Source organism: Entelurus aequoreus, linkage group LG02 (assembly GCF_033978785.1).
Source record: "Entelurus aequoreus isolate RoL-2023_Sb linkage group LG02, RoL_Eaeq_v1.1, whole genome shotgun sequence".
NCBI classification, from domain to species: domain Eukaryota; kingdom Metazoa; phylum Chordata; class Actinopteri; order Syngnathiformes; family Syngnathidae; genus Entelurus; species Entelurus aequoreus.
Genome location: NC_084732.1, coordinates 24,060,125 through 24,074,782, shown reverse-complemented (window position 1 = coordinate 24,074,782; position 14,658 = coordinate 24,060,125). Strand labels below are relative to the sequence as shown.

The following is a 14,658-nucleotide window of genomic DNA, read 5'->3' as shown; positions in this document are numbered from 1 at the left end:
ACTACGGCCAAAGTGCAATGTCAACAGTTATTTATTATTGCCAAAAGTATTTGGCCACCTGCCTTAACGCACATATGAACTTGAAGTGCCTTCCCATTCCTAGCCCATAGGGTTCAATATGATGTCTGTCCAACTTTTGGTTGAGAAGGCCTGGCTCTCAGTCTCCAGTCTAATTCATTCCAAAGGTGTTCTATCAGGTTCAGGTCAGGACTTTGTGCAGGCCAGTCCAGTTCATCCACACCAGACTCTGTCATCCATGTCTTTATGGATCTTTATGGTCCTTATGTCATGTTGGAAGAGGAAGGGGCCCGCTCCAAACTGTTCGCACAAAGTTGGGAGCATGAAATTGTCCAAAATGTTTTGGTATCCTGGAGCATTCAAAGCTCCTTTCACTGGAACTAAGGGGCCAAGCCCAACCCCTGAAAAACAACTCCACACCATAATTCCTCCTCCACTAGATTTCACACTCGGTACAATGCGGTCCAAAATGTACCGTTCTCCTGGCAACCTCCAAACCCAGACTCTTCCATCAGATTTTCAGATGGAAAAACGGGATTCATCAGTCCAGAGAACGCGTCTCCACTGCTCTAGAGTCCAGTGGCGACGTGTTTTACACCACTGCATCTGACACTTTGCATTGGACTTGGTGATGTATGGCTTAGATGCAGCTGCTTGCCCAAGGAAACCCATTCCATGAACCTCTCTGCGTACTGTACGTGGGCTAATTGGAAGGTCACATGAAGTTTGGAGCTCTTTAGCAACTGACTGTGCAGAAAGTCTTTGCACTATGCGCTTCAACATCCACTGACCCCTCTCTGTCAGTTTACGTGGCCTACCACTTGGTGGCTGAGTTGCTGTTGTTCCCAAACTCTTCAATTTTCTTATAATAAAGCCGGCTGTTGACTTTGGAATATTTAGGAGCGAGGAAGTTTCACGACTGGATTTGTTGCACAGGCGGCATCCTATGACAGTTCCACGCTGGAAATCACTGAGCTCCTGAGAGCGGCCCATTCTTTCACAAATGTTTGTAGAAACAGTCTCCATGCCTAAGTGCTTGATTTTATACACTTGGCTGGGCCAAGTGATTAGGACACCTGATTCTGATCATTTAGATGGGTGGCCAAATACTTTTGGAAATATAGTGTATTTAAGTGCAACATGTGAAGTCGTGTGACATGACAGACTACTGTACATTCTCTGCAGTGGACATTTGACATAAAAAGTCCACACACAAATGAAACAATAATGCATTAGATTTATATAGCGCTTTTCTATACACTAGACCAAGGGTCACCAACTTTTTGAAACCAAGAGCTACTTCTTGGGTACTGATTAATGCGCAGGGCTACCAGTTTGATACACACTTAAATAAATTGCCAGAAATAGCCAATTTGCTCAATTTACCTTTAACTCTATTTTATTATTAATAATTAATGATATGTACACTTAATTGAACGGTTTAAAAGAGGAGAAAACATGAAAAAAATGACAATTAAATTTTGAAACATAGTTTATCTTCAATTTCGACTCTTTATAATTCAAAATTCAACCGAAAAAAAGAAGAGAAAAACTAGCTAATTCGAATCTTTTTGAAAAAATTAAAAAACAATTTATGGAACATCATTAGTAATGTTACCTGATAAAGATTAATTTTAGAATTTTGATGACATGTTTTAAATAGGTTAAAATCCAATCTACACTTTGTTGGAATATATAACAAATTGGACCAAGCTATATTTCTAACAAAGACAAATCATTATTTCTTATAGATTTTCCAGAACAAAAATTTTAAAAGAAATTCAAAAGACTTTGAAATAAGATTTAAATTTGATTCTACAGATTTTCTAGATTTGCCAGAATAATTTTTTTGAATTTTAATCAAAATACGTTTGAAGAAATATTTAACAAATATTCTTCGTCGAAAAAACAGAAGCTAAAATGAAGAATTAAATTAACATGTATTTATTATTCTTTACAATAAAAACAATTAATTTACTTGAACATTGATTTAAATTGTCAGGAAACAAGAGGAAGGAATTTAAAAGGTAAAAATGTATATGTGTTTAAAAATCCTAAAATCATTTTTTCTCTAAAATTGTCTTTCTGAAAGTTATAAGAAGCAAAGTAAAAACATTAATGAATTAATTTAAACAAGTGAAGACCAAGTCTTTAAAATATTTTCTTGGATTTTCAAATTCTATTTGAGTTTTGTCTCTCTTAGAATTAAAAATGTCGGGCAAAGCGAGACCAGCTTGCTAGTAAATAAATAAAATTTAAAACATAGAGGCAGCTCACTGGTAAGTGCTGCTATTTGAGCTATTTTTAGAACAGGCCAGCGGGCTACTCATCTGGTCCTTACGGGCTACCTGGTGCCCGCGGGCACCGCGTTGGTGACCCCTGCACTAGACACTCAAAGCACTCACAGAGAAGTGAGAACACATCATTCATTCACTCCACATTCCCACTATGTTGGTGGTAAGCTACATTTGTAGCCACAGCTGCCCTGGAGTAGACAGACGGAAACATGGCTGACAATTTGCGCCTACGGCCCCTCCGACCACCACCACACATTCATACACCAGTGTAAGCGGCACTGGGAGCAAGGTGAAGTGTCTTGCCCATGGATGGCAGAGGCGAGGATCGAACCTGGAGCCCTCAAGTTGCTGGTACGGCCCCTCTACCCACCGCGCCCTGCCGTCCACTGCAGAGGACGCTGGTTCTCAGAATGTCATCAGACTTCAGCACAGTTTTTCTTTTACATTTGATTTTTTTTGTGATGCTTTGCAATGCTGGCAAAGGAGAAAAGTGTGACGATGACCGTAGAACCAGAATGCATGGCGACAAATTGTGGTGTAATAAGTTGACATTTAAAGCATTAACTGCACACACTTGGATATTTCTTTGGCATTTTTTGTGATGTCACCACTGGAAGTTACCAGTAACGGCATAAAAGATGAGTGGAAACAGAAGCCAATACAATTCAACGTTGCTTGGTGATTATGTGAAGAGACTCACCTCCCAGTTCACGTTTGTCGTTTATTTGGTCTGTTTAAAAATGACCTATTATGCAAATCCAACTATTCTTGGCACCTGTTTTTTGTGTATTTTGGATCTGCATTAGTCCTGACAATGTTAAACCATGGCGGACATATTTATAAAACAATATTGCCTTCCTCCATACGTCCTCAAAACGAACTGTTTGGAGTTTGCCCAATTTGTGATGTTTTTCCAATTGTTAATCTCTATATATGGTAGAAATGCATCTGTAGATCTTTGCACATTGCCATTGTAGTCCGACGCTGTAGTCAAAAACCAGCGTACAATTAAAATGTATATCTGTCAGTAGACTCCATATGGAAGGGCTAAAAACTAGATCATGAATGACGAGGAGAAGATGCAGTCAAAGTCGAGGCACGTAAATAAGACTGCCCACAAAACAGAGCATCCTGAAGAGACGGTCAGAAAGCAGCTTGAAGATGGTCTGTAAAACAGAATCTATGCAACATTTTGACCAAAGAACCACCATTGCGTGTTATGTAGCCCATTTTTATAGTCTATGGTATGAATGGGCCGGGATTTGAACTCACAACCTCCCGATCTCAGGACAGACACTCTAACCACTAGGCCACTGAGCAGGTTATTTGATCCCCAGGAAGTGGGTGTGGCCTCCATGGACCCACTAGTTAAGGGGGGCTAGCGGAGGAATGATTTATGACCCCGGAAGTGGGCATGGCCTAAACCGGAAACAGGAAGTATACATCATATCCGGCCGCCATTTTAATTTTGTAGTTTTTTGCAAGCTATCCACCATTTTGGTTGAAGTTCTTAATGATTTACCCCTACAGGCTGACAAGAGTATTACAGCTTGTAATTTTGGCACGTAATAGAACCATCTTGGGTGGAGTCCAGAACTGTGTCTTTAAAAATGACGGATGTTAGTGTTAGGAGACAGTCCAGATCAATGCAGGTTTAGGCCATGCCCACTTCCGTCATAATTCAATCCCCCGCTAGCCCCCCTTAACTAGTGGGTCCATGGAGGCCACGCCCACTTACTGTGGGTCATAAAACCCCCCTTCACTTCCAGTCATAAAACAATCACCGCAGCCCCCGGTAGCCCCCCTTTTATGGTGGGCCTAAATCTTATTCTTAAGACACTTGAAATCATTATGTTACTCAAAAACAGAGCATGTACAGTTACGGTTTTTTAACCCTTATGTGGTGTTCGGGTCTGTGGGACCCGTTTTCATTTTTTTATTAAAAGAAAAATGATACAATTAATTAATTTTTCAAACTGAGACTCACTGACTTTGGCTCATTTTCTGTGAAGAACATATATCAGAATACATATTTAATGACCACACACCATACACCCCCCCCTACACATTTCTATTACATATAAGATGTCCGGGTCCACTGGACCCGGGACTAATAGAAGTGTGGAAATTGATGTACCACAAGCACCCACACACACACACACACACACACACACACACACACACACACACACACACACACACACACACACACACACACACACACACACGCACAAACACACACACACACACACACACACACACACACACACAGACACACACACAGACACACACACAGAGCAGGCCTAGACAGGAGGAGGACAGAGTGTAGGTACACAGAACATCAGAGGGTCAAATGTGCGAGAAAATGAGAGCAGACAGTGTTGACAAACAATGTTGCAACCTTGTGTGGGAACCGCAGGTGCAGAAACACAAAAGAAGAATCCCTGTGGGATGCAGAAACTGGCAGAGAAATTTCCCGTGCAACGTTCATATTGTTGTTACTCAGCCAGCGTTTGTGTGTCTGATGGACCCGTTGCCTTTTGTGGCTTTTAATGCCTCACAATCAAACACTTTTATGTTAAAATACTGAACAGATGTTTACCTTATCCCAATAAACATCTGTTCAGCATTTTAACATAAAAGTGTTTCATTGTGAGGCTTTAAAAGCCACAAAATGCAACGGGTCTATCAGACCCACAAACGCTGGCTGAGTAACAACAATATGAACATAACACAAGGGTTGAATAAAAAGAAATAATTTATATAAATATTGTATGTAAACACAAAAGTACACATTTGACTACTTTTTAAGGGAAGTTGAGCTTCCTTTGCAGTCTTGCAGACCAATAAAATACAAACTTCGAGACGAAAAGGTCAACGGGTGTCTTTTCATGTCACTCACTGCACTTACCAGCAAGTGGCTTCTGGATAAGCCGGTAATTTAAATGAGGCTAGCCTCGAAATTAACTGCACTATCACCTCCACGATGCGGCCCCTATACTTGCCGTGTTGACGTAAAATGCATGCTGCCCTTGCTAGCTTTTCAGCGCCCTTCTTCACCCAATAGAAAGGCCAAGAAGTTTAACATCGCCCCTCGCTCCTCAAAACTACTTTGCTGCCGGAATTGAATAGAGCCCTCCGAGTTGTCAGGAATAATAGAGAGATGGCTTTTAGCTCTATAATTAAGTTGTGTTATAAATGTCACCCATCCAGCAAGATGGAATTCATGCATACATATTACTACCCGGGGAATTCAAAAGGCAGCGCGAGATCCCCACTTCACTTGAAAGCAATACAATCCCTCTTCTCTCCTCTTTCGCCCCGACTCATACGGAGCCGTCAAATTCAGAAAAACTTCCGACTATAATTTATGAGGTTGTGGCACTTCCATTTAATTGGAGATGTTTTTGCACCGGATCACCCTTTCTTCTTGGGGTGCAGCATAGCTAAAATAAGTCAAAGTGAGTGTGTGTTTACATGATTTTGACAATGATGGTGCAGCGGGACCTCCGGGAGCCAAACACAATACAATCCTTGACCCTGTTTGTTTCTCATAGGAAATCATGTAAAGTGGAATTAATATGTTCTAACTAACTGCACAGGAAATGTATTAAGTAATACTGTATCTGTCGACAATTAGGCTGTAAATAAATTATAAATTAGTTATTAATGATGTTGTCAATTGTTTACAGCAGTGGTTCTCAAACTTGTATCACCACCTCAGAATAAACTTGGCTCTCCAAGTACCACCATAATGACCCACATTAAATACAGTAGCGTAGTAAGCTTAAAGGCCTACTGAAATGAAATGTTCTTATTTAAACGGGGATAGCAGATCCATTCTATGTGTCATACTTGATCATTTCGCGATATTGCCATATTTTTGCTGAAAGGATTTAGTAGAGAACATCGACGATAAAGTTCGCAACTTTTGGTCGCTGATAAAAAAGCCTTGCCTGTACCGGAAGTAGCGTGACGTCACAGGTTGTGGAGCTCCTCACATCTGCACATTGTTTACAATCATGGCCAACAGCAGCGAGAGCGATTCGGACCGAGAAAGCGACGATTACCCCATTAATTTGAGCGAGGATGAAAGATTTGTGGATGAGGAAAGTGAGAGTGAAGGATTAGAGGACAGTGGAAGCGATTCAGATAGGGAAGATGCTGTGAGAGGCGGGTGGAACCTGATATTCAGCTGGGAATGACTAAAACAGTAAATAAACACAAGACATATATATACTCTATTAGCCACAACACAACCAGGCTTATATTTAATATGCCACAAATTAATCCGCATAACAAATACCTCCCCCCTCCCGTCCATATAACCCACCAATACAACTCAAACACCCGCACAACACACTCAATCCCACAGCTCAAAGTACCGTTCACCTCCGTAAAGTTCATACAGCACATATATTTCCCCAAAGATACGTACATGACATGAACATAGCGCCACGCACGTACGGGCAAGCGATCAAATGTTTGAAAGCCAAAGCTCCGTACTCACGGTAGCGCGTCTGCTATCCAACTCAAAGTCCTCCTGGTTGTGTTGCTGCAGCCAGCCGCTAATACACCGATCCCACCTACAGCTTTCTTCTTTGCTGTCTTCATTGTTCATTAAACAAATTGCAAAAGATTCACCAGCACAGATGTCCATAATACTGTGGAATTTTGCGATGAAAACAGACGACTTAATAGCTGGCCACAATGGTGTCCCAATATGTCCGCACAATCCGTGACGTCACGCGCAAACGTCATCATACCTAGACGTTTTTAGCAGAATATTTTGCGGGAAATTTAAAATTGCACTTTACTAATTTAACCCGGCCGTATTGGCATGTGTTGCAATATTAAGATTTCATCATTGATATATAAACTATCAGACTGTGTGGTCGGTAGTAGTGGGTTTCAGTAGGCCTTTAAGTATTCATTAAAACAAGGCAGTAATGTCATTAAACAAGTACATTTAATAATTTTTTGGACACTCTAACATTACACACAGTTTGAGTATTGAAAATAAAACACTGTACTTTAATTAATGCATCCATTTTCTACCGCTTGTCCTGTTCGGGGTTTAATTAAGTGATAATTTGGCGTACCACTAGATGGAGTCCACGTGCCACAGTTTGAGAATCCCTGGTTTACAGAGACAAACATAAGCTGCAATAAGTTAAGAGGTGCTGAAAGTTCTTAAACCTCCTTTTGATGAGTTTATGAGTAGTTTTGTTTGTAGTTAAACATGTGCTTATAGCATCATGTTAGTATCTATCAATCGATAGAAAATGTCCAAAAAGGTGAACATGTGATTGCATATTTATGAACACTTAAATTCATAAGGATGTCCTTTTTGAAAAGGGGATGCTAATAAAAGTATAATTAAGTACAACTAAAGTAAAGTACAACTACTGACTATTTAAAGACACCAGAGTATCATATAATGGGAATGTGTCTGCACAAATATACTGCCTCTAATAGCCTTCATAAGCCCTGCTGAGATTTAATACATTTGCAAAAGTTGTGACCAATATCTGAAAATCGTGTGTGACGTTACAAGTGTTTCAGCTTTTTTGTTATTTTTTGACTTCTGAAATGTTTGATTTGGAAGTTCCACCCATTAATGGGACTTTAGACTGTAAAGTTGCAGGCAACCGCAAAATAATCAGTTCTATGTACAGTATTTCATAAAAGTGAGTAAACCCCTTTAGATTTCAGAAAACATTTGTTTCTATATCCTCAAAGGACAAAGGTAATACCATTTTTACCTTGATGTACTTTAGAGTCAACTATACTTTAGAGGATATGTTTGTTATTAAAAATAATAATATAATTATGTTATATATATAATAATAATAATAATAATAGTCATATTAATATATCCACTGAAAACAAAGTAAGTTACTGTAGTCTAAATAGCTGGCAAGACAAGGTACACTTCACATTGTCCAAAGTGTGAATATTGTGTTGTGAGAGATCAATTGTTATCTAACCGATTTCCCATCAATAAACTGCAGCTACCACAATGATGGGAGCAGCATGGCCAGGGACCCTGCAATATGATGTCGTCATCTAATTTGCATTATTAACTATGACATGCAAAAATATATACATGCATCTAAAAACAAATCTGTGTTAATTAAAAAAAGGTACTATACTGCTTTTAAAATATATATATATATATATATATATATATATATATATATATATATATATATATATATATATATATATATATTTATTTTTTTTAATGGACATGATGGCGCGCCGTGGTGACGTTGCTGGTAATATGAGCTGAGGCGCATTGAAACAACACGCTAGATGGACACACAGAACACTTTCAAGCAGAAACGGTGTAGAGACAAAAGAGGTAGAATGGACATGTTTTGGCTTTAAAACTAACAATAAAGGTAAAGCTATAAATACTAAAGCACCACTCTGCAAGCGCTGCTTTAAAACACAGCTAGATAGCGGCTAACGACCCTTCGCAGTGTTTTAGCTATTCCAGCTAAACATGCTTCACTACACACCGTAGGATACAATAGATAACCGCTAACAGCAAGCTAGCACTCCTGAATGTAAACAGATGGGTGCATCTATACAAATACTGACTGTAACGATACCATATTTTTATTATCACAAAATATTTTGTCTGATTTTAAAGTTTATTAAAGGAAGAAATGCGTCCCTAGACAATTTAAAACACTACTTATAACCAATGTATGACCTTGTAACTACTTGGTATTGGATCGATACCCTAACTTGTAATATCACCCAAAACGTATATGTAAAGTATCCAAACAACAGAAGTGACAGTGGACAACAGTAGATAGAACATGTTAAAACAGTAAGTAAGCACATATTTACAGTAAATAAACAGAATAATAATCCAGCCACTTTCGTGTACCTCATAATTTTGACAAAACAATACAATCAGAAATGACGCAATATGTTACTGCGTACGTCAGCTAAAAAAATGGCCTTTGTAACCTGTTTGCTTAATTACTACTAAAAGATACATTGTTCACTATGTTCAGTATGTTATTTAATGCCAAAATTGTTTTTTGACACACATTAGTTTAATGTACCATAAGATTTTCTGTTAAAATAAAGCCAATAATGACATTTTCGTAGTCCTCTTTATTTTGAAAAATATCGAAATACATTGGTATCGGGACAACTCTAAGACAAACATGCTCAAAGTTAATGCAAGTGTTATCCATCCATCCATCCATTTTCTACCGCTTATTCCCTTCGGGGTCGCGGGGGGGCGCTGGAGCCTATCTCAGCTACAATCGGGCGGAAGGCGGGGTACACCCTGGACAAGTATTAATTATTAGGAAATACAACAAAAAAAAGCTTTCATGAAATGCCATGCCTACAAAATGTGATTATATTGAATAAATTAGTATTTCCAGTCCAATTTATCTCAGTTTAGGAAATGTTTGCCTGGTTCCATTCAAATAGAATAAAAAAATAAAATATGTGAGGTTGTTAATTAGACAGCCTTCCAAGTTAAAACATGAGCGACCTGAGGCCAAGCATAAAAATAGGATAGAGCGGCATACTCTTTATATAGTCCATTAGGACCATACAGCTCCTGACTGATTCAAATTGTACGACTTTCCGGTATATTTTAGTGCAGTTTATGTACTCTATGTTAAAGTAATGTAGTCTAACTCACGTAAAATACCTGATCCTGTGACCAGAACGTCTAAGCTTCTCAAACTTGCCATGGGCATCAATATGATCCACGTGAATCACATTTTAATATCATTAATCCAACAAAGCTCACTTGTGTGTCCTGGCCAACTTCTTATGTTGACTCTTCCTTCCTGAAACTTAACACAAGAGATTTAAGATGATTTCGATGTCCTTTGAGGCGATAAAAATCCCCTTCTAGCCGACGTCTCGAATATGTTGATTCCGTTGGATAGGCGGGATTATAAAATGACGCTTTTGTGGTGATAATCTCCTTTATGAGTGACTGCACACAAATCACAATGTGTAAATATTAAACAGATTAATAGGCACAAACAAAGCTTCATTGCAAATGGCTTCAAGCTCCGATGTGAAACGGGTGGAATTAGCGCTGGTGGGCGGGAGACGGAATGTTCCATGCCACTTAATGCCTTTAGTGACGAGCCCAACACACACAAGTGACCAGAATATATTTATAGTTCAGATAACGTGAAGACAATAAACTGGTGATTTTTTTTTTTTTTTTTAACAAATCCGAGGCCATCTGCCTGATGTTTGTCTCTCTTTTGTGTGTGTTTACAGGCTGTGCTTTCGTCAAATTCTCCAGCCACGCAGAAGCCCAGGCTGCTATCAACAGCTTGCACGGCGGACAGACTATGCCTGTAAGTAATACACTCCCTCAGCACACTAATAACTGAATTGTCTCTAACACCTTTGCTAATTTAGGGTTTAATCACAGGGGGGAAAAAAAATGTTTTCTGCACTGGTTTAAAGGGGTCCGATCATGGAAAACAAACTTTTCGTACTTGTTTGTACCTGTTTTTGTGTTGTAGATGTCCAAGTGTCACAAAAAATGTGTATTTCAAACCAGGGAGGCATGGCGGAGATATTTATAAAACAATCTTGACTTCTTCCAGACTTCCAGCCGTTGGGAATTTAAGACTTTAGTGACATGTTCGGATATCTCCATTAATGGTAGAGGTTTACCTCAAAAGCTTTGTGCTAATCTTTATTCAGTTGTAACTAGGGTTGTACGGTATACCGTGTATAAGTATAGTACCGTGATACTAATTAATCATATTCTGTACTATACCGCCTCTGTAAAGTACCGGCATCACAACATCTTCCTTCTTTGTTTTAAAATGTATATTATGTTTATAAACTCAGGAAATATGTCCCTGGACACATGAGGCCTTTGAATATGACCAATGTATGATCCTGTAACGACTTGGATGATACCCACATTTGTGGTATCAAAACTAATGTAAAGTATCAAACAATAGAATGATAAGTGATTATTACATTTTAACAGAAGTGTAGATATAACATGTTAAAAGAGAAAGTAAGCATATATTAACAGTAAATGAACAACCAGTATAAGTATAGTACCGCGATACTAATGAATCATATTCGGTACTATACCGCCTCTGTAAAGTACCGGCATCACAACATCTTCTTTTGTTGTTTTAAAATGTATATTATGTTTATAAACTCAGGAAATATGTCCCTGGACACATGAGGCTTTTAAATATGACCAATGTGTGATCCTGTAATGACTTGGATGATACCCACATTTGTGGTATCAAAACTAATGTAAAGTATCAAACAATAGAATAAGTGATAATTACATTTTATCAGAAGTGTAGATATAACATGTTAAAAGAGAAAGTAAGCATATATTAACAGTAAATGAACAACCAGTATAAGTATAGTACCGCAATACTAATGAATCATATTCGGTACTATACCGCCTCTGTAAAGTACCGGCATCACAACATCTTCTTTTGTTGTTTTAAAATGTATATTATGTTTATAAACTCAGGAAATATGTCCCTGGACACATGAGGCCTTTAAATATGACCAATGTATGATCCTGTAATGACTTGGATGATACCCACATTTGTGGTATCAAAACTAATGTAAAGTATCAAACAATAGAATAAGTGATAATTACATTTTATCAGAAGTGTAGATATAACATGTTAAAAGAGAAAGTAAGCATATATTAACAGTAAATGAACAAGTAGATTAATAATTCATTTTCTACAGCTTGTCCTTAATAATTTTGACAAAATAATAGAATGGAAAATGACACAATTTGTTACTGCATACGTCAGCAGACTAATTAGGAACCTTTGTTTGCTTACTTACTACTAAAAGACAAGTTGTCCAGTATGTTCACTAATTTATTTAAGGACAAACTTGCAATAAGAAACATTTGTTTAATGTACTGTAAGATTGTTTGTTTAAATGAAGCCAATACAAAGTCCCCTTTATTTAGAAAAATATCGAAAAGTATCAAAATAATTTTAGTACCGGTACAAAAATATTGGTATCAGGACAACACTAGTTGTAACAAGTAAGTTTGTTGTGGGGCAGACTGGCTCATATATGCACATGCATCTTCCGTTGTTGCCATTTCTAATAAAAAGTAGTGTATAGTTCTAACTTAAACCTGTCAGTACATTCGATATAGATATAGAAATGCTAAAAACTGAAAAAAATCTCTAAATGTGCACATTTCCTGATCATATAAACTGCAGGAAGCTGATATGAGGCTGATCCTATAGACTGGTGGTTCCCAAACTTTTATCACCGAGCACCACTTTAGTAAACACTTGACTTTTCCGATAACCACCATTATGACCAACATTAAAATACAATAGCATAGTAGTCATTGAAAACAAGAAAGAGGTTTTATTTGATATTATTGGCTACTGTTGACAGTACACACCGTTTGAACAGTAAAACTCTGTTGGAATACAGGAAAATAAAACATTGTACTTTAATTAAGTAATTATTTAGATCAGGGGTGTCAAACATACGGCCCCTGGGCCGGATCAGGCCCACAAACAGGTTTTATCCGGCCCACGGGATGAATTTGCGAAAGTATAAAGATGAGCTGAAATTTTTGAATGAAATGTGAAGTGAAGTGAAGTGTATTACATTTATATAGCGCTTTTTCTCAAGTGACTCAAAGCGCTTTACATTGTGAAATAAACTGCTCTTCTACATGTGTCCACTAGATGTCGCATTAGCAATTCTTTGTATCTTTGTAGATGATGCTACATACACTGCAAAAACTGAAATCTAAGTAAGATTAAATATCTCAAATAAGGGTGATATTTGCTTATTTTCTGTCTAGTAAGATAATTTTTCTCACTAAGCAGATTTTATGTTAGAGTGTTTTACTTGTTTTAAGGGTTTTGGTCCTAAATGATCTCAGTAAGATATCACAGCTTCTTGCTGATATTTTATGACCTATATTGAGTAAAACATGCTTGAAACTAGAATGTCAACTGTTGCAAAGATGTGTCATCAACACTCACAAGTATAAAACTACTTTTTTAAAGTAATATATTCTTACTTGAAGCATGAAAAAAAAAATCATGATGCTGAGCGCATATCATTATGTCAAGATAATGGCACTAGCATTTATTAATTTAAGAATATTTTTCAACATATTGAGCAAAAAGGTCTATTTTTTTTTTCTACCAAGAAAAGTGTACTTGTTATTAGTGAGACTATACTTTTTTTAAGGTATTTTTGGGTTCATTGAGGTTAGCTAATTTTAATTGTTTTGGAAAGTCTTGACAAGCCGAATTTTCTTGTTCTATTGGCAGATAATTTTGCTAAGTTAAAATAAAATACCTCTCAATTTTGTATAATTTTTTTCTTGTTTTTGAACACTGACCTTTTGCAGTGTATGTAAAATAAATAAACTACATGCCGTTAGTGCACCAGTCGAAGAAAATGATCAAACTACATAAATAACATCCTGTAATTTGATTTTGATATTTTGTTTTTTATCTTGATGGATTGAAAATTAACACTAATGAGTTGACTGATGAACATTATCACATAATTTATTCAGAAAGTATAAATAACGACAAATAAAGATAGAATACTATTAACCGCAACATGTAAGTGTAAAAAAACCAAAACAACAACATTATGATTTGTACAATTTCAGAATGTGCTTGTTCTATTTTTAAACAAAGAAAACAATCTGAAGTTGTCCTTATATGCCATGATTTTACCAGTCCAGCCCACTTGGGAGTAGATTTTTCAATATGTGGCCCCCAATCTAAAACGAGTTTGACACCCCTGATTTAGATGGAGCCCACGTATCACAGTTTAAGAATCATTGCTATATGGACATTTATCTCTGCTTATGTTTAGTGCGTTTGTGAACTTACACGTTGTTGTGCAGTACGCCATGTCCTGAGTGTACTGAATGAATACATCATAGAAACCAGACAAGGTAGTGAGTGCCTATTTGTTTTCTTATTTAGTACATAAGCAAGCATTTCCTATCTGCTTTAGTGTGCAAGCAAGTCAGGACTGCATCGCCATTATACAGCAACATTTCCAGAAATATTTTTACACCATTACTTTTTACACTGCAGATTATCCAGTATTAAATGTATGTTTGACATCATTGTTCTTGTTAAAATGACTTTAAATACAGAACAGTTATACTGAAATGCACACTTCGACAGAATGAATCAGGGTGCCGTATGTGAGCTAGCAGGGGGTTGTTACTACCAAACCATTCTTTTCCACAGAAGAAATCAGCGTATTTTGTTAAAAAAAACAACTTTATTTACACAAGCAAAATACAATAAATATATTATAATTCTCT

The 14,658-nt window shown here is 37.3% G+C and overlaps 1 protein-coding gene across 6 annotated transcripts in view; it reads left to right on the top strand.

Moving 5' to 3' along the window:
* The window catches only part of celf6 (CUGBP Elav-like family member 6), a 439,773-nt gene that overhangs the window by 304,656 nt on the left and 120,459 nt on the right, over window positions 1-14,658 (top strand). For all 6 annotated transcript variants that reach the window (XM_062023932.1, XM_062023933.1, XM_062023931.1 and 3 more), the window contains one exon: window positions 10,596-10,675. In XM_062023932.1, the coding sequence (XP_061879916.1) occupies window positions 10,596-10,675 (80 nt within the window). The remainder of the gene's footprint in view (window positions 1-10,595; window positions 10,676-14,658) is intronic.